The following is a 19393-nucleotide window of genomic DNA, read 5'->3' as shown; positions in this document are numbered from 1 at the left end:
TTTTTCCGAGACAGGGTTTCTCTGTGTAGCCCTGGCTGTCCTGGCACTCACTTTGTAGACCAGGCTGGCCTCGAACTCAGAAATCCACCTGCTTCTGCCTCCCGAGTGCTGGGATTAAAGGCGTGCGCCACCACCACCTGGCTCAGTTCATATTTTTGATGATTACAGTGGTGACGCAAAGTTTGGGCTCCAGAGTGAAACCCAGGCATAGTGGGCATAGTCCATCCTTCCAACCCACAAACTCCTCTGGAGGTGGAATCACCATTTTGAGATCTCACTGGAACTATTCAATTACAAGGTCCCTTTCTGCTGGGATGGAGGGATGTAAGTCTAACACAGGCCAGGGGGAGCCCATGAAGAACAAACCATGCCAGCCAGCCATGTCCCTATGTCCGTGTTCTATCTTCCAAGACCAGCCCCATCTGATGCCCCTGGAACTTTCAGTGTAATGAGTCAGTACTAGGGGTTTTTGGGGGGAGGTGTTTAAGGGAACTTGATTTGTGTGTTAAATACAACCAAAAATGTGCTCTGCTAACATTGCCTTTTGCCTGGCTCACAGCAGGAATTCAACAAAAGTCAGTTCCCTTTCTCTCCCCAGGTCAAAGAAAGGAAAGTACCTACCACATAGGTGGTGCCCCAGGAGATGGTGCTGCCACCCAAGGGTTTGGAACAGTGCCTGGCACTGGTGGCCGACCTATTGAACATGATCACACTCTCAAGCAGGAAACAGGCAGGAGAGAACTCAGAGACCCTGGGTCCGATTTCTCCACCTTTTCATGACTGATTCCACTGCAGCGTCACCAGCTCCAGGTGAACACGCTCAGATTCTACAAGGCTGGCTGCAGAAGACTGCTGCCGCCATGCACAGGCACTGCGGGAGCCCACCTTGCCACCTGCAGACACAACCCCCGAGGTTTGGATGAACCAGCACTGCTTCTGTCAAGTCCCTCTGTCTGCTATCTCAGCTACTCGCTGCCTCTGTGCCTGAGGACATTGCTACTCTAGCTTCAAAGCCACACCACCTTGGGGACTTGCCAATTCTCTATGTAAGCTTCCCTGTGCTGCCCCCCTTTCATGTTAATCACAGGGAAAATGTTGGACAGAGAAAAGGCCCTTGTCCCTCCTGCATGGTCTCATGCTTTGCTAACATACCCATCTTAACAAGAACTCGGTTTATTTTTCCTGCTGTCAGAACTGCCTTTTCCTTTACAGTCATTTTTTGTGCACTGCCATTAAATGTAGGCTTCATCATGTAGATGAAGACTCTGGGCATGTTGAACTAAGCTTTAGGGGAAAATAAGAATATTCTGGCATGACCACTACTATAGTTTCCATTTGGACTAATGGAGTTTTTCAGAAACATAAAGAGCTGCATTTCAGTTTTAAGATAAAGTGCCTCAAACCACAGAGGGTTCAGAGCTGCCTGGCCTATGTACCCAGTCTCTGCTGAATCTGACTGCACAGACCTGAGTGCCCTTAGCTGCCTGGGGTCTCTACCTGTCCTGCCACACTGTTCCCTGTCTCAGTCTTTGTAATCTGTGAGATGGTACAGTGTAGGAGAGTGTCTGGCTGGCCTTTGTTTTGTTTTGTTTCAGAATTGCTTGGTACAAGTTTACCACCCTCCTTCCCCGACTCCTTTCTGTGTAGCCCAGGCTGCTGTAAACTTGCTGTACAATCCATGAGGAACCCTACTGGATGTTTCTGTTGATGGTTCTTTTCTTTAAGACAGAGTTTCTCTGAGTATCCCTGGCTGTCTTCAAACTCGGTTATCTGCCTGCCTCCTGGCAGGATTAGAAGCCACGGTCAGCAGAGTGGCAGCTATACAGAGGCACTCCAGCAGGTCTCAGTTTGTAAATCTCTACCACTTAGGGGGGTTGAACGACCCTTTCACAGGGGCTGCATATCAGATATCCTACATGTCAGATATGTATTTACATTACAGTTCATAATAGTAGCAAAATTATAGTTATGAAGTAGCAAGGAAGATAATTTTAGGGTTGGAGGTCACCACAACATGAGGAACTGTGATAAAGGGTCACAGTAAGGTTGAGAACCACTGTGCTATGTTCTTATGTGGGGAGTTATTGTTACGTACTTGGGGAAGGCTGAAATGACCACAGTATCCTGTCCTTGGCTGAGAACAGACCTGACTGCTAATCAGTAATTGCTTTGTGTTGAGCCTTCCCTCAGAGCCCACCTGTTGTAATGAACACTCAGCACTCGCACTAAGGCTTCCTCGGGGCCAGACACATCTTTCCCTGCCTCTGAATGCTCATCCTCTGATCCCCACTCCAACTTCGTCTGTCCCCTAACCTCTGCTTCATACACAGCATGCAATTCTAAAGTTAGATCCCCATTTATATCAGTGTCAAAGGCAAGGTGGAGGTGGTGTGTACTTTTAATCCCAGCATGAGGGAGGCAGAGGTGGGCGATTTCCAAGTTTGAGGCCAGCCTGGTCTACAGAGTGAGTTTCTGGACAGCCAGGGCTACACAGAAAAACCCTACCTCAAAAACCTGAAACCAAAGAAGTCTAAAAGCTGTCTAGGCCTGTGTCTCCCTGACACTCTCTCTACTCCAATCATAACTCACTTCCTGGTTGTTTCTGAACAATCCAAGCATGCTCCTGCCTCAGTTACTTTTCATATCCTGCCTCCTATATACTAGAAAGGGCATTTGGTTAGGCTAGAATGGAGTCCAGCTTTTGGGTGTTTGCTTTCAAAAGATCGCCTAATCAGGATGTTTATGGCCACTCTGGGCACTCAGAATGCTCACTTGCAGGCCCCAGCGGGACGCAGCTCTCTCTGGATGTCTGCTTGTCGTGTTCTCCTTTCACACATGGGCTCTTTTAGACACTGAACATGAGCTTTAGACATTGCTGTCTCGCCTGCCTTGTGGAAGCACCAGGCCATGAGAGCAGAGCTTCTGCATCCTCACATCTGTTTCGCTTGTCTCCACAAGATGCTCTGACTCAAACTTAACAGAAACGAGGGGAAGAGGATGAGGAACCAGCCCGTTGAAGCTCAAGGGATGAAGGATTACTGAGGCTCCCAGCTTGAGCATTGTCCTTCAGTATAGGAAGATGGCCAAGGATAAAACTACTTCATCTCCACACATCAGCAGCTCATGGGTGGTGCTGTCCACTTCCAGGGTGGATCCTTCCTAAGGCCTTAGGACAATCCAGCTGACAATCAAAATTAACTGATACACTGGCTGTCCTGGTTTGCTTTCTATGGCTGTGGTGAACAGCTTGACCAAGAGACTTGCGTCTGGGGTCAGGGGGCGGGGAAGGTTTGAGGGAAATCAGGCAGGAACTAAAGCAGGGCAAAGGTGGGAACCAGGAAGAAATGCTGCTTTCTGCCTTACTCCCCTGGTTTTCTTAATTACTTCTCCTGTACAGGCCCAGTCACCTGCTGAGAGATAGCACTGCCCACAGTGGGCTGGGCCGGCCTGCATCAAAGTCCCCACCCCTGCCCCTGAGCGTGTGCACAGTCTAACGGAGGCAACTCCTCAGTTGAGGCTCCTTCTTCCCAGGACACTATAATTTGTATCAAGTAATAAAAACTAAGGAGCACACTGCTAAATCTTGTTAGATAATCAGGAGAACACCTGGATGTTTGAATGATGATGGCAGCCTGGCCCCACATCTGGTTTAGTTTGACTCATTAAATTGAAGTGGCTGAGCCTCTCTATACAGTTGAACACTCTGGAACTTCTACACAGAGCCATAACCCCCTCATGGGACTTATAGTGAGAACTTTCTAGGCAACAATGATGATGAAAGGCTGGCCACAAGCTGGCATCCTTAACTCCCCCATACTAAATGCCACGTGATAGAGTAACTGTTTTGTGATTACCCACTTTAACGTTCACCAAAAAGCTATGAAGTATCTGAAAGATAAAGGCTACTTAATGTACTGCATGGATACTGCAAACTAAAGGCATGGTCTGACAGAGACTGGAAGGGCTGAAGAACTTGTCAGGTCTTTTTGTAGGTCTGGATGACTAAAATTCAAAACAGAACAGAAATTTGAATCCATCAAGTAGCGGAGCCTGGGGGAGTATCGATCTCCTGGATTACCTAAGTGCTGGGATCCCAGAGGCAGGTCTGCCTGTGTCACCTTCCCGAGACAAAAACGTCTCCAGGTGTGAGACACAAGGTAAGGGACTGTGCACTGCTTCAGTGTCCTGAGCATGGAGGCCATGCAGTCAACTCCCCAGGATCGGGAATCGGTGCCTGGCCACCCACCCCGTGTACTCACCTCCAGTACACCAGCACGGCAATGAGGAGGACGAGGCACACGAAGGTCAAGGCTGAGACCACAATCAGGGGGATGATCCACTCCATCCTCCCGGGGGAGGGGCGGCTTATCATGCCAGAGGTGTTCTTCTCAGCTGCAAGACAAACACCTCAGTCAGTGGACAGGTGAGAGTGAGCCCTGGAGCATGTGCTGAGCTCCACTTCCTGTAGAACTAGGCTGTACTGAGCCACCCGAGGGCAAGAGGGGTAAAGGGCTGCCAAACCCAAATACTGCGCTCCTGTCGATGGTGCTTTCCAGTGGCCAAAGGATAGATTTGCCTGTGAGATTCAAGATATTTCTAAGGAGAGCTCTGTGGAAGACCAACTTCAGTTTTACTCTAAGGATGTTCTCTTGGATGCACTCAAAAAAGGGTTTCCTAGATGCAGGAACCAGGATAAGCTTGGTGGAACTGCAGTGGTCTCTGGTGTTGCTTGCTTCTCACTCATTGCTCTGTCTTACCTTGGCCAGCAGACGGTTCTTGGAAAGCACCTCTTGCTAAGATATAGCCATGGCTGGTCATCCATGTGAGACTCCTGCTTTGCTGGCTAGAGTGGCCCTGGGACACACATTAGAACAATGACGGTCTTATCCCAGTATCTACAAGCCCAGAAAAACAGATACTAGCAGGCTGGAGAGATGGCTCAGTGCTAAGAGCACTGACTGCTTTCCAGAGGTCCTGAATTCAAATCCTAGCAACCACATGGGCATCTGTAATGGGATCTGATGCCCTTTTCTGGTGGATCTGAAGACAGCTACAGTGAACTCGTATAAAATAAATAAATCTTTTTTTAAAAGATTTTTATTTATTTATTCTATGTAAGTACATTGTAGCTGTCTTCAGATACCCCAGAAAAGGGAGTCAGATCTCATTACTGATGGTTGTGAGCCACCATGTGGTTGCTGGGATTTGAACTTAGAACCTTCGGGTGCTCTTACCCTCTGAGCGATCTCAGCCCAAAATAAAGAAATCTTAAAAATAAAAGTAACCAGATAGTAGTATCTCCTGGTATTAGCACCATTGACCTGCCTAGCAGCACCTGCCATGCAGATCCCCAGAAGGCCCGGTTCTCCTTCCACCCATCACCTACCCTCATTCTTTTCAAAAGCCCAGATGACTAAGGACAGGGAATCAGTCTCCCAGCCCCACCATAGCACATTCCTGCCTCTAAATGGCAGCCTGAGGTTCAGTGTAGAAATCTGCTAACTGGTGGAGCCCTCCTCCTGGTCACCCAATACTTCTCACCCCAGCAGATCTTTCTTCAGCATCTAATATCTTCAGAGGTCTCCAGATGCCTTTGCAGGACAGGTGAGTCTGTCTAAAACTATGGGACAGGTGCCTGGGAGTGACTGGGGTTGTTATTCCTCACCATTCTTTGCCTAGACAATAAATTAGGAGGAGAAGAGGCAGACCTGTGGAGAACTAGTCTCTGTGGAACTAATGTGATACCAGGGAAAGTGCAAGGGCTTGGGCTGGGGAACATACCTAAGGCCAGTACTAATATTAACCCAAGGAAGGGGAGTTTGGGGCAGGGTCTGAAGGGTGAAGTGTGTTCTGAACCAGAAGTGGGATCCCATTATGAGTGTGTTCTGGACAGACGTATTGTGGAAGCATAACTTATGCGGAGGGGACCAGGATAGAAAACTAGAAATCAGATCAACCAGGGCCCTGCAGGCTGAATCGAGGGCACGGATTTTCGTCCTAATGGTGTAAGTGAAGTAGAGGTAGACAAGCTTCACGCATTCATTCTCTCCTCTACACACAGTTTTAACAGCAAAGCAGGGGCAACTGCCCAGAGGAACCAGTTACAAATGATGATACTTTTTCAGGGCTCCACTAGGAGTCAGGCAATTATCTGGGTGCTGGTACGGGCATCTCAAGGACCTGGAGGTCCTGCCAATGGCAGAAGTGTCAGGAGGTTTGACAGCAGAAGCCACATGGCCACGTAACTCTGTTTTTACCCTGGGATGCTGTCAGGTACTAGGGATGCCTAGTGTCTGTTTTGTCCTCCCACACCTTACAGAAACCTTACAGGAACCGAACTCTTCCCTGTGCTCCCCACTCGGTCCTAGACAGGCTCTGGTGCTGTGGCCATCCTAGAACCTCTAAGACTACTACAGAGTTTTCCTGGCTTTAGGAGGACCACTGGAGTAGCCCTATGGTTGTGAGGATCAGTGACACACTAACTGTCCCTGAAATGGAGTGTGTATCTATGCTGGGGTTGATGAAGGTCTGTATACAATCTTCACATAAGCCCTAGGCCAAACAGGATCATGATGCAAAGACTCCTCCATGTCTGAGTAGGGAAGGTTGTAAATCCATAGCCAACTCTGGTAGAGTTAGACTGAGTTACATCATCCTAGCACTGTGTGGTGCTGTGTGACACTGTCCCCAAAGGCAGCATTGTGCAGGAGACCTCAATCCACAGCCACCTGCAGCATCCTGACACTGACGGCCCATCTGTGGCCCACGGCAGTCTTTCTCTGAAGGTCTAAGATGGGGTAACTACTAGATTTCCAAATGAGGTGAAAGACAGTCAGCCCCATTGCCAACGTCACAGGACTATCTTGTCTTGGGTACGGGGACCTGTAAGTGGTTCCATTTTCCGTTAAAAATCCCACAATGTTACTCTCCTGAACCGTGGATTCCTGCTCCAGAGAGGATAGACAGAGTGCCCAGCTAGCCAGCCTGCTGAACTATAGCCATGTCTAAGCTTTGGTACCTCTGGAACATGAAGCAGGGTTAAGATCACAGGCTCAAATCTTGACCCTGCCACCTTGTGTGTAGCCTTTACCCAATAACCTAATAAGCCTGCTTGTACCTGGACTACTTCATCTATAAAACAGGGTACAGAGCACCTGCCACACAGGAATACTAGGGCTACCATTAGCTGGTTGTCAGCTAGTCTAGGTCTGGGATTAAGAAAAATTCAAGTGTCTGGTTACAACTGTGAAGGATTTCAAATTACTTCAAGTAGAAAGACTCACCTTTAACCTGGACCTTCTGAGGTAGAAAGTTTCCCCTTAAATCTGGGCCACACCATCTAGTGACAGCTTATATAAAGAACGTGGGAGAAGGAAGGGCTTGCTCTTTGCCTGTTTTGCCTCCTCACTCGTGCTGGCAAGCCCATTTTCCCTGGCATCATCCCAAAGACTACTTCATTTGGACTCCAGAATATACTGAAGACCAGCTGAGACATCCAGACTCGCGGACCTTCCATCAGGAGACAGTCATTGTTGGACTGCTCAGACCATAGCCTCTAATACATCCAGTTTTACACATTATAGATTCATGCTGTCAGGTCTATTTTTCTGGAGAACCTTGACCAACAGAGACTCTCACTGAGAAGATATGTGCAGAATGGCTGGAAGTGTACCCACACCGGGCAAGTGCAGAGCACAGTCCACCGTTGCCCCTGTGGCCCTCACAGCACAGGTCACATACATGCTTTCTGCGTCCCCACAGGCTCCCTCAGGCAGGGCTGACTTCCATCTGTATGCAACTCTGGGTAAGTGAAATACTGTTAATAATTACTATGGTCAATTTCTCTATGCCTCAGTTTCTTCCTCTGTAAAAGGAGGATGTAATACAGTCCTGTGCATTGTGGAGCAAATGTGTACATGGCATTTAGAGTTGCCTGGTCCTTGCCCCGGCTACCATTAGCTGTTGTGCCTGTCACCATCACTCCTGATACCTGAACTAGCATGGCCACATCAGCTGCATTGCTAGTGTCTTCCCTTGCAGCCCAGAGCATCACCAAGGGGATGGGAACACTGCCTGGGTGGCTGCTGAATCTGACTCCTCCCTGTTAAGACCCGAGTGTGTGGGTCACATAGTACTTCAGACAGACATGGCCTGAGCACAGGGTTCTGCCTACCTAACTGCCACCAGCCTGGCCTGTAAGGCACCATGTAAGCTGATGCTAACATGCCTGTATAATTCACCAGTCAAATGCAAAGGAAACTATAAGGCCCCTTGTTCAAAGTTCACAGAGGAGTTTCCAGAGGGAGCCCAGCAATGTGACTGCAGGCACGTGCTGTTCTGAGCACAGGTCCTGTGAGTGTCCGTCCACCTTGGGTGCTCACAAAGCTGCTGCTTCTAACCAAGGGCACCAGTGGCTATGCCACCAATCCCACCTCATACAGAGGAAGGTCTTGGGCTCTCAGGACGTACTCGCTTCAGAAGCTCCTGACAATTGGAACTGAGCTCTGGCCAGCCCGCTCTGGGCTATGAAGAAAGGAGGTAGGGAAAGCACAGCCACCTCCCTTCCTCTCAGTATTCATTTTCCCATCCAGCAGCAACTGAGTACAGTGCCTTCATTCTGCTTAAAAAAAATTCAAAAAAAGAAAAGAAAAACAGTTTTCAGTGGCATATGTCATCACTGAATTAATGCTGTTTGCCTTTTACTGGCTTGGCTCTCATCCCAGTAGAAGCAAATAAAAACGAGTACAATGTACTATAAATGCTACAGGCAGAGAGACATCAGATGGACCCAGCTGAAGTGCTTCCTGCCTCATGGAAGGACTCGGATTCAGCCATAGGTCAGGAATGACTGAGACCAGATTGCCTGTGAGAGCCCAGGACAGAGAAAAGAGAGCCATGGAAGGGGGGTTTGCACACTCACCAATATACAGCCTGTTCTCATCAAGGGTGACCTCACTAACGTCCTGAGTGATGCCTCATTAAAATCCACCCACTGTGAATAAAGGAGACTGCTCTTCCCCCTCCGTCTCCCTCCCCCAGGCGTGCATGCGTGTGTGTGTGTGTGTGTGTGTGTGTGTGTGTGTGTGTGTGTGTACGCGTGCGCGCGTGCGTGCACGTACGCACACGGGCACGCACACTTGTGTATGTATAAGCCACTTTAAGCATTTCTAAGTATATAGTAAGTATATAAGTAGGGTTTGGTGCTAAGCCTGTTGGTAAGCTCATCTTCCCGACATTCTCATCTTACAAAGATGAGAACTGCACTTACTAAGTCACTCTACCATTCGCTCTCCCAGACTCTGTTCCACACAGGAGCTGTCAGGTCTAATGTCTTTCAGGGGAACCACACTGGATTTGTATTAGTGATTGGCTTATTTCACTTAGCATAATGTCGTTGAAGGCTGATCCAGGGTGTGTGTGTGTGCGTTCATGCATGGGGGTGTGGGGCAGGGTTTCTGTTTGTTTGCCCCTCCTACTCCCTGACCACCTAAAGGGGTCCTTCTCAATTCTCAGTAATTCCTTAGTAATGCGGCATTTTGTTCTTTCATTCACTGATGGGCATTCCAGTTGTTCCATGTCTTGGCTACTCTGTGCACAATGGGGCTAGGAGCATATGCAGATGCCCCCTCCAGCTGCTGCTGGGAACTCTTCAGAACGCACACCCAGATGTGGGATCACTGAGTCCTTATGTTCATTCTATTTCCAATGTTTTTAAACAGCCACCCCCACCTCACCCTGGTTCTAGCCTCCTTTTAGGGTTTAGTTTTTCACACTAGGAGTTGCTGATTAGTTACACACACACACACACACACACACACACACACACACACACACAGTCTAATTGACATGTGTGAACCACACTAGAGTACCATTTGTCTCCAGTTGTACCCATGCCCAAAGTTCTCATTAGTAAAATTCCCCACTCCCAAAATGCCTGTTTTTCGAGATTTTGACAAAAGATGATCTACCTCTGGTAGAGCTTGGAAGGCTGAGGGTGTGGAGTCATTCCCAACATAATCCAGTCTCGCAAGAGAGCTGCCCCTAACCTGCCACTCACAGTGTGTACACCACAGCCAAGATGGGGAAGCAACGGGCATGGCTACCAATGGCTGCAGGAAGGACAGCAGACCTACCACGTGGTACTGAAATTAGTTAGACACAAAAGCCACCCACAACCTTACATCAACTACTCCGCCCCACCCCCGCCCCACCCCCGCCATTTCATCCTCCGTTCTAGGGTTCGCTTTTCACACTAAGAGTTACACAGTCTCCTAGTTCAAAGATTACATGTAGTATGGGAGGAGAAAGTTTTGAGGAGCCAAATCCTTTTTGAAAGGCAACTAAACCATGTTCGGCAGTCAGAACACTGCTTCAGCTACCCAGAGCTAGTATTTACCATGACACTCAGGACAACAGCAAACAAGCGCACAGGATGTAGCTCACAAAAGGATGCAGGCCATGTAATCAGCCCTGGCTGAAAATTACTTGTGGTACATCTACAAGTATCATGCCATGTATTTTAAGTGAAATACATAATATTGGTCCTAACCTATGGCGAGCTCTGTACTGTATTCCTGTCTTCTTCTTTATCCTGGCGAACTGACTCTGATACTATTTTTTTTTTAAGTATTGTATTGTGTGTGTGTGTGTGTGTGTGTGTGTGTGTGTGTACTGTATCTGTAAGTGTGAAAGCCAGAGGACAACTTGTAAGAGTTGGTTTTCTCCTTCCATCATGTATCCTGGAGATGGAACTTAAGTTGTCAGTCTTCATGGCGGGTACCGTTAGTAGCTGAGCCGTTTTTCTGGCTTTGGCCTTTAAATTAACGACTACTCTCCTGTCCCCAAGGAACCCTCCTTCAAAGGAAATGAGGCAGAGCCTATCAGCTTTGGCACGGTAGATTCTTAGGGCCAGTTATCTTCTCACCGTGGAGCTCTGTGTGTGCTGTTCCCAGGCAGCATCCCTGGCCTTTTCCCAATAGATACCAGGAGTACCCGCTCCATGGCCCTCCACGGAGGAACTGAACACCTGATGGAGAACCTCTGCTCTAAATGGAAAAGTGTCAACTTTGGAAGAATGCATGTGACAAGGTTATTGACCTATGTCATCTCCGAACGCCTCACGCTGCTAACTCTGGGAACTAGTACCAGAACACACAAAGAGGACCAGGGACACCTCAGACTAACAAAGCCTGTCTTGGGCCTGGTCCCACCACATGCTGTGACCTGCTGCTTACCCTCCTAAACCATTTCCTCAGAGCTTGATGCTTAACTGTGGCAGCAAAGCTCTCAAGGGAGCCTTAGAGTGAGTGACATAAGAAAGTGGCCATAGCACAAGGAGAGCTCTCAAGGTACAAATGGGAATCCTGGATGTTTTTATTTCAAAAGGTAACTTGTTAAAGTTGGGTGCCTGAGAGCTTGAGGTTCTCAACACGTCTTCAAAGGAGTGGTGTGTCTAGATCTCAGCACCCCCCATTCTGACTCAGCTTACAGCAGAGCAGAAATTCAGGAACTGCCCATGTCGCTTCTTGCACTGGAAGCTCATGGGCCATATAACCCCAGGCTACAGGTGATAGGTGTCATCTGGCACCCTGACCTAGACCATCACCTTCAGCACCCAGCTCAGGACAGGCCTGGAGAGACAGTAAGCTGTTCTAAGCAAGCTGTGATTTGAAAACATCTCACACCTAAGGCAAACATGAAAACATTCTCTCACCTAAGGGTCATAGTAGCCTTGCCCTAAATCATGAGCTTGTAGCTGACATAGACCCTGAAACATTTCTGCCCATGCATGCTGTTCCCACACACTACTCCAGAAATTCCTCAGCTGGCTTCAAATCTGCCTCTACACTGCAAGCTGTGGCTCCTAATGATGGGCCATTTCCATCAGCACTTAACCAGAGGAGACCTGGGCACTAAAGGGTGGTAGAAAAAGGTTTGATAAAGAACACACAGAGAGACACACAGACACACAGACACACACAAACATCTCTACAACAGCCCCCAAATCTGGGTTAGTACAGTGACCTGTGAAGGCAATGGTCACTCAGGTGGTGGATAAATGCTAAGTGCCCGCCCTCCTCTCCCTGCACCGCCCCCGGCCTAGGAACACATTTGGCTTAGGCCAAAGCAATTTGCTTTTTAAGATTTAAAATCTGGGGTACTCTGCATAAAAACTAGTATTTCTGACCCACAAGGAGTTTCCAGTGGCAATGGTCAGAGAGGAGATGGCCAATAATGAGAAAAGAGAGGTTGTCTAGAGTTCTCTGTGGTCCTCTACTCTCCCTGATGGCCTGGTCCCGCCCTCTCACTTTAATGCCTCATTTGATTTTTGCCTGTTTGAGTTTACCACTACTTCCACAGAAGGATTTCTTTCCCACTCCCTAGGAGACAGCACTAAAGGTTTCCTCAAAGGAAGTACAGTGAGGTCACCATCATGGAAGGACTCTAAGCAAGCCTTGGGGATACTGGCTGAAATGTAACACACTTTCCTCATTTTAGGCATTGCTGATTCTTCAAGGACACTGAAGGTCGACTCAGTGACTGCTTTTTTTACTTCATGGGAAGAAAATATAACTGTGGAATAAACAACGTATACTCAAAGTCTCTAAGCCCAATCATCATCACTAACATTGACAATGATAATTGTTTCAGTTGACACAAAACAAAACACAAGCTGCAAGACCCAGAAGGACGACATGGTGGGATGGATGGGAAAGAATGAGATCCTGGAACTACACACCAATGAGGCTTTGCTGGTCTCCCCACCTGGAGTTACTCGAATCCTTTATTAAACAGCAGGCATATACAATGTTTGCATTTTATACCAGAGGCTGGAAAATGAGATATCGTGGACCAAATCAGGCAACTGCCTGTCTTATAAACAGAACTGCTTAATGCACAGCCACAACCGCACAACTGACTTTCTGTCTGTGGCTGCTTGGTGCTATAAGGCTGAGAATCATGGCCTGTGAAATCTGTTACCGATCACTCTCTTCCAAAGGTTTGTGACTCACAATTATAACACAGAGCCACTTTTGAATTTAAATCGCCAAAATTCAGAACTATCTCTGCGATTTTAGGGAGAAGTGCTCCTTTCTGCTCAGACTACAGAGATCACCAGGCAGAGGAGTGCTCCAGAGTGGGGGAGGGGGTAGGGCTCAGGTATCCCAGGCTGGCCTTGAACTGCTGATCTTCTCCTCTCACCCTCTGAGTGCTGGGTTACTGGTCTGTGCCACCATACCTGTATGGTATGTGTGGTGCTAAGACTTGAAAGGACTTTTGGCACAAAAAGAAGTACTCTGTCAATTTAGCTACATTATCAAACCCCTGTAGGTCATTTTAACTCCAGGTACTTGGAGCTGCTCCTTAATGTTCATCCAGACTACAAATAGACCTCCTGGTGCCATCTCAAAGCTCCCGTTGTTACTTTGGCTGCAGGCACTCCCTTCTTCTCAGCACTACTAAGACCAGAGCTTTATCAGCATGGCCTTCTGCTGACTGAGAGGCACTTATCAACTTTATTCTGCAGATAAGCAGAAACTTGCTTGAAGATCTAGTGAATGGGGCAGGGAGGGAGCTACTGAGTTGAGTAGCTACTCCTACAAACTTTAAATGTATTCTGACCAGAGGGATGGAAGCTGGACTGGCAAAGCTCTACTCTCTTCTCCCTTTTCCTGGAGTCTGGGTCCACCTCCTGCTTCCTCTTACAAGAATCAGTCTTGGAGCCCCACCTTCCAGCTCCCCAGTTCAAGCACATAACAGACACTGTTCTCTCACACTTGGTAAAAGAAATGTTTCTCAGAAGCTGGCTGTATGCAGTCCAACTCCACCCCTTCTCTTAAAAGAGGAAACACACTGGCTCAAGCCACACCGCTATGCCCATCTCTACACACAGGAAAAGTTCACGGCACAAGTCACTTCTCTTGCTGGTATTTATCCCTGGGTTTGCCATTTCAATTAAAATCTAACCCTCAGCCTAGCTAATACTCCCTTCACTATCTTGGCTTTCTCAGTGTGCGAACTCCATCCTTATTACTGCTTCTTCCTCTCTGTGGTCCACTTCCACAGAGGGCTTCTAAAGCCATCCAAACTCACTCCTGGTTTAGGGTCTCTCCTCCTGCCATTCCAGCAGCCTAGAATGTTCTTCCATGGGTCTGTGAGTGGCTAACTACCTACACTGGTCCCACTGCAAATGCTATTTAAGGTCACTCAGTTTTCGCTGTGGGATCCTAAACCTTTCCCATGAACATGTACCCCCAAGAGAACAGAGGTCTCCATCAATGGTCTCTTCTACTGCCTTGTCTAGAGCCTGGCATCCAGTAAGAAGGAACTCCTTATTTCTTTATTATATTTAACTGCAAGAAATTCAACTGTTACCCAGCAGTTTCTCAGGGGAATGTCTAGTTCACACAATAGCACCATCCATGGCTCCACATTTCCTTCATCCATACAAGGCTCCTGTGCCTTTCCATCAAACTGCCCCACACTTAACAACACCCATGGGAGACCCCTTCTTAGGAAAAAAAATTAGTTCATAGCAGCTCTGAGGGAAAGTAATTCAACACATGAAAATGTATTCTAAGTTGTATGTTAACATACGAGATCTCAGCTTTAGATGAATTTTAATGTTTACAAGTGCAAAAGCAAATAAATATTTACCAGTTGCCTTTTTTTTTGCACTCATAATTCCACAACAGCTTAAATGAAAAAAACATTGTTGCTAAATGTCTTGCAGTCTGGCAACACGAAGGGTTTCTTATTAAGAAAAGCCCTCACAACAGTCACAGCCCCTCATGCCACAGCACAAGCGTCAGGATGGCTCATTAAGATCTGAGCATGTGACATCCACAGTGGTGTCAACTACCTGAGGATCCCAGGGAGTGGGGGCCAAGCCGGCCACGTCTGCTTCCCCAGCTGGAAATGGGGAATTGCATGTAGCCACCCAGGGCTTAAGGACAGCCAGCTTTCCAGCCATGTCTGCTTCCCTTGCTACAGATGGGGTCATTCGTGAGGCTACCCGTGACTTGTCACAGCTACCCTTACTGATGGGGTACGATCATGGACTACTAAAGCCAGAGGGCTCCAGATTGGACATGTCACCTTTTCTCATTTAGGGTGGGTCTCCATCCTCCTCATAACTGTCAGTCACAACATCTTAACTATATCTTGTATCACTCTTCCATAAGCAAACATCCAATTTGGGTAGTTTCCTGTCTTGCCAAAACTACACATGTCGGCAGCTTGTTCTCCAACATCCCTGCTGCCTAACTCCTTGGGATGTACTCTAGCCAGCTGCCATCAGTCATCTTTCTGTCATCCAGCTCTGCCAGGATGCAGGTAAGGAGTTGCCCTGGCAGATTATCCAGCCTAGTGCCCGGTACAACAATAGCTACCAGGAAATAAATTGTTTGTATTTAATAAATGATTAAGGAATAGAAGCGTGTGTGTGATTGTATGTGTGCATGTGTGTGTACATGTGTGTGTGTGTATGTGACTGTATGTGTGCATGTGTGAGTGTGTGTGTATTTGTGTGCATGTGCATATGTGGGTGTGAGTGTACGTTTGGGTGGGTGTGGGGGGGTGTTTATGTGTGCATGTATGTGTGTGAGTGCATATGTGTGTGTGCACTCAAGTTTGTGTATCATGTATACATGCATGTGAAAACTGGAGAACAACTTTGGATGCTGTCCCTCAAGAGCCACCCATCTTGGCTTTTGAGATGGGTTCTTTCGCTAACATAAATCTCACAAAGCTGGCTATCTGGCCACTGAGTCCCAGGAATCTGCTTGACTCTGTCCACCAACTGCAGAACTTACAAGTGCATGTAACTATGCTTTGCTTTAAAAAAAAATACATAGGATTGGGGCTCAAACTTCATGCTTTTGAGGCAAGCGATCCACAGTGGTGTCAACCACCTGAGGACCCCAGGAGTTTCCTTTGGCTATTGCCCTCCCCACCCCCAGGAATGAAGTCAGAGTGGGTAAACTTAGATCCAGTGCCCACTTTCTTCATTTAGATCTCTCTGAGGCCTTGGCTTCTTCTGAAGTAGACAGAAAGATCAAGAAAGACTTGTTCCAGTGAGAGAATGCATCTTATTAGGATGACACAAAAAGCGGTGGTTTCATGCATAGAACACAAGGGACACGGATAACGCCAAGGAGCTAACTACTTCCCCAGTCCTCATTCTCCAGGTCCCCAACGTTTAGAAATAGGTCCAGCCTGTTCACAGCAGCCCCAAACCTCACATGTGGACCAACCCCACTTACCTGGGTTAACAGTGATGAATTTGCTATCCTCAGAAAATCGGTCCCCTCGGGACATAGGCTTTTTAGATGGCATTTCGGGCCTCCTGGGATCACTCCCTGAATAATGTTCCTCTGTGGCTGTTGGGGGCACTTGGGTGGCTGTGTCCACAAGGGGATCCAAGTCTTGGGCAACATGGCCCGGCTGGTCTGTGGCAGGGGCAGAGTGGTCCTGCCTGCGCCCAGGTATAGTCTGATGTCCTCCCTCCTCTGCAGTCCTATGAGGGGAAGAGGGGGTGGGGGCAGGTGCAGTCCGGTCACTCTCTGCGGCTGTGTGAGTAGCCTCACTCTTCTCCTTCTTCTCAGAGTCCTTCTCCTCCTCCTCATGCTCTCGCTCACCATCCTCGCTCTCGCTTTTCTCCTCCTTCTCTCCCTCCTCTGTACCCTCGCTGTCCTTCGTCGGTGCCGAGTCGCCATCCGGCCCAGGGGAAGCTAAGGCCTCGGTGGTGGCAAGAACTGGCCTTCCTGCCTGCTTGCTGGCTGCAGATGCGGTGGGAAGGCGTGTGGGCCACACGGTACTGGGGAAGGAGGAGATGCCACCACCACCGAAGCCCAGGCCTGCCAACAGTGTGCTGGTGACCACAGAGGCCACTGTAGCTTGGCTGCCACTGGAGGAAGGACCCATCCCAGTTGCCATGGAAACAAAGGAGAAGGGGATGCCGGAGGATGTCCAAGTGGAAGAGCCAGAGCTGATGGGGGCCATGTCTGCTGAAGAGGCAGGAGAGGCTGTCGGCTGAAAGGGCCACCCAGGGTGTGGAGAAAAGGAGATGAAGAAAAAAATGTAGAGTGTATCAGTAACCAAGAATCAAGTCGAGGCCCTGTTCTGCAAAAACCCAGATTGTAGTCTCCTCTATTATGGGTTTTCATAAGCTACAGTGTGAAAGCTGACCAGTGCTGGCCCAGGGTGACCAAGTCTTACTTCAGTGGTTTTAAAATTACTTTGAATTGAAACCTTAACTAGTGTATCAAACTCAGGTGTTCTCTGATGTGGCTCAAGGCTGGCCTAGATGGGGAAACAGAAGCATTATGAGTAAGTCATAAAATGTCCAAGTCAACCCATCATGGGGAGGGGGTGGTGAGAGGCAGGAGTCAATGTGTGCTGTTTTGCTGGTGACTGCCTAGCTCTGAGATATGGAAAACCAGCAGACAGAGTCAAGGCCACTGTCATACAGCAAGAAAGTCAACAAAGCCAGAGGGAGGGTAACCAGCCCAGGTCAGCAATGGCAGTGGCAGAAGCGGCAGGCATACTCTGGACATGGGATTTAAGACGTAGTTCCTGTCTCTGCAGCTTCTGGTTGCATGCAGCCCAGCTACAGAGCCTTTGGAGTGTCTGCATTTCTCCACAGTACAGTCTCTGCCTCTGCAGCCTGCAACACTCAGGGTGACAACAGGCGATCCACATAGGATGTGCCACCTCTGTGCTGGGGCTCACCATGCTACCCATTCTCTGGGTAGGGAAACTGAGGTATGTAGGGGATAGGGAGCTTATTCAAAGTGCATGACTGTGAAGCCTCGGTGGCAGGGCTGCATGTGGACAAACCTCAGCTCATCCTTTCCTTATGCTGAACAAGGGCATATTCATATACGGCATCTTCTACCCAAACCAGGATGTGTTCTGGGATAATAGCATAAGCTCAGCCCTTACACTATACCTCACTAGTTATACTAGTACAAAACAATTAATCAGAACAAGACACATTTTGGAACTTCATTCAATTTCACATGGAAACCTTACAGTTTAAGGATAGCCATGAGTACCAAAAATCAACTCTCACATAAGACTAAGAGCCAAACACAGAAAAGCCCTTCAACTGAATGTTGAGTCCACTCCTTGCCTCACTGTGTGATGATGGGCCCATCTGTTTAACTCAGTTTCTTCACCTTCACCCTAAGGTCTTTGAAGATGCAAACGGAATAACTTGTGTCTGAAAACTGGGATGTACTTAGTGAGTTTCAGGTTACGATTATCCCAGCACTGGACATTTCTTATGAGTAGCAGTGGGCGACAACCTCTTCATTGCACCATAAGGTGAGTGGAGGGCTCTGAATGGATTAACTCCTGTGTCACTTGATTCCAGGGGTCATTCATAATTACATGTCTGACATATTTTTATTTTGACAAAATTATACATCAGAAGCCACCAATATTCCTGCATGACACAGTAAATTATACAGCAAAATGCATGCTTATCTCTGAAGGGCTGTATGTGTGCAGTTCAACAACATTATGCTGACACCTTGTGGTCACAGCTTTGACTGCATCCAAATTACCACTTGCAACAGAGCAGCCAGCGTTCTCCACTTACCACTCCTGTTTTCACAATCCTGGTCCCTTGGAAGATCCGGGTAGTGTTAGCTGAGAAACAAAGAAGTTATGATGTAAACAACACACACTGCTCAGATGTGCTCCCAATAAAACCTTCCAATGGACACACAAATCTAAACTACACATAATTTTCATGTTACAAATATTATTTCTTTGTACTCTTTCCAACCATTCCCCCTCCAAGTCATACAGACATATTCAGATGACTGGGATCTAGCCAACTGTTTCTGCCAAGCAATTCATCTAAACTGTAATTATTAAGGTTTTGTTTCATTGAGATAGAACTTCAACAACAGTAAGATGCCCAGGATCCGATTACATCTAACACCTGAGCAACTACATTAAGGTGCATCTTCTTTCTTTTTAAAAATGATTTATTTATTATGTATATATAATTTTGCCTGCAGGTATGCCTGTAGGGTACAAGAGGGCACCAGATCTTATTACAGATGGTTGTGAGCCACCATGTGGTTGCTGGGAATTGAACTCAGGACCTCTGGAAGAGCAACAGTGCTCTTAAACCTCTGAGCCATCTCTCCAGCCCAGGAAGCATTTTCAGGTACTGTTGGGTTTCTGGGTTTCATATATTTTTTATTTAAATGGGATTATATCACTCCAGTGTTTTTTCTCTATTGCCCCTTTGTTCACTATTTCTCATCCTTTCAATGACTCTAACATGCATCTTTAACTTACAACAGTTTACTGTTTTCTTTCTCTCTCTCTCTCTCTCTCTCTCTCTCTCTCTCTCTCTCTCTCTCTCTCTCTC

At 47.7% G+C, this 19393-nt stretch overlaps 1 protein-coding gene across 7 annotated transcripts in view; it reads right to left on the bottom strand.

Annotated features, from left to right (window-relative positions):
- Ptprg (protein tyrosine phosphatase receptor type G) overlaps positions 1–19393 on the bottom strand; it is a 681254-nt gene that overhangs the window by 71189 nt on the left and 590672 nt on the right. For all 7 annotated transcript variants that reach the window (XM_021181278.2, XM_021181279.2, XM_029468960.1 and 4 more), the window contains 3 exons: positions 18608–18657; positions 16266–17034; positions 4260–4392 (listed from right to left, as the gene is read on the bottom strand). In XM_021181278.2, coding sequence (XP_021036937.1) covers positions 4260–4392; positions 16266–17034; positions 18608–18657 — 952 coding nt within the window. The remainder of the gene's footprint in view (positions 1–4259; positions 4393–16265; positions 17035–18607; positions 18658–19393) is intronic.

Source organism: Mus caroli, chromosome 14 (assembly GCF_900094665.2).
Source record: "Mus caroli chromosome 14, CAROLI_EIJ_v1.1, whole genome shotgun sequence".
Classification (NCBI taxonomy): Eukaryota; Metazoa; Chordata; class Mammalia; order Rodentia; family Muridae; genus Mus; species Mus caroli.
Note: the sequence above shows the minus strand (reverse complement) of the source record. Positions and strands in the feature narration are given on the sequence as shown.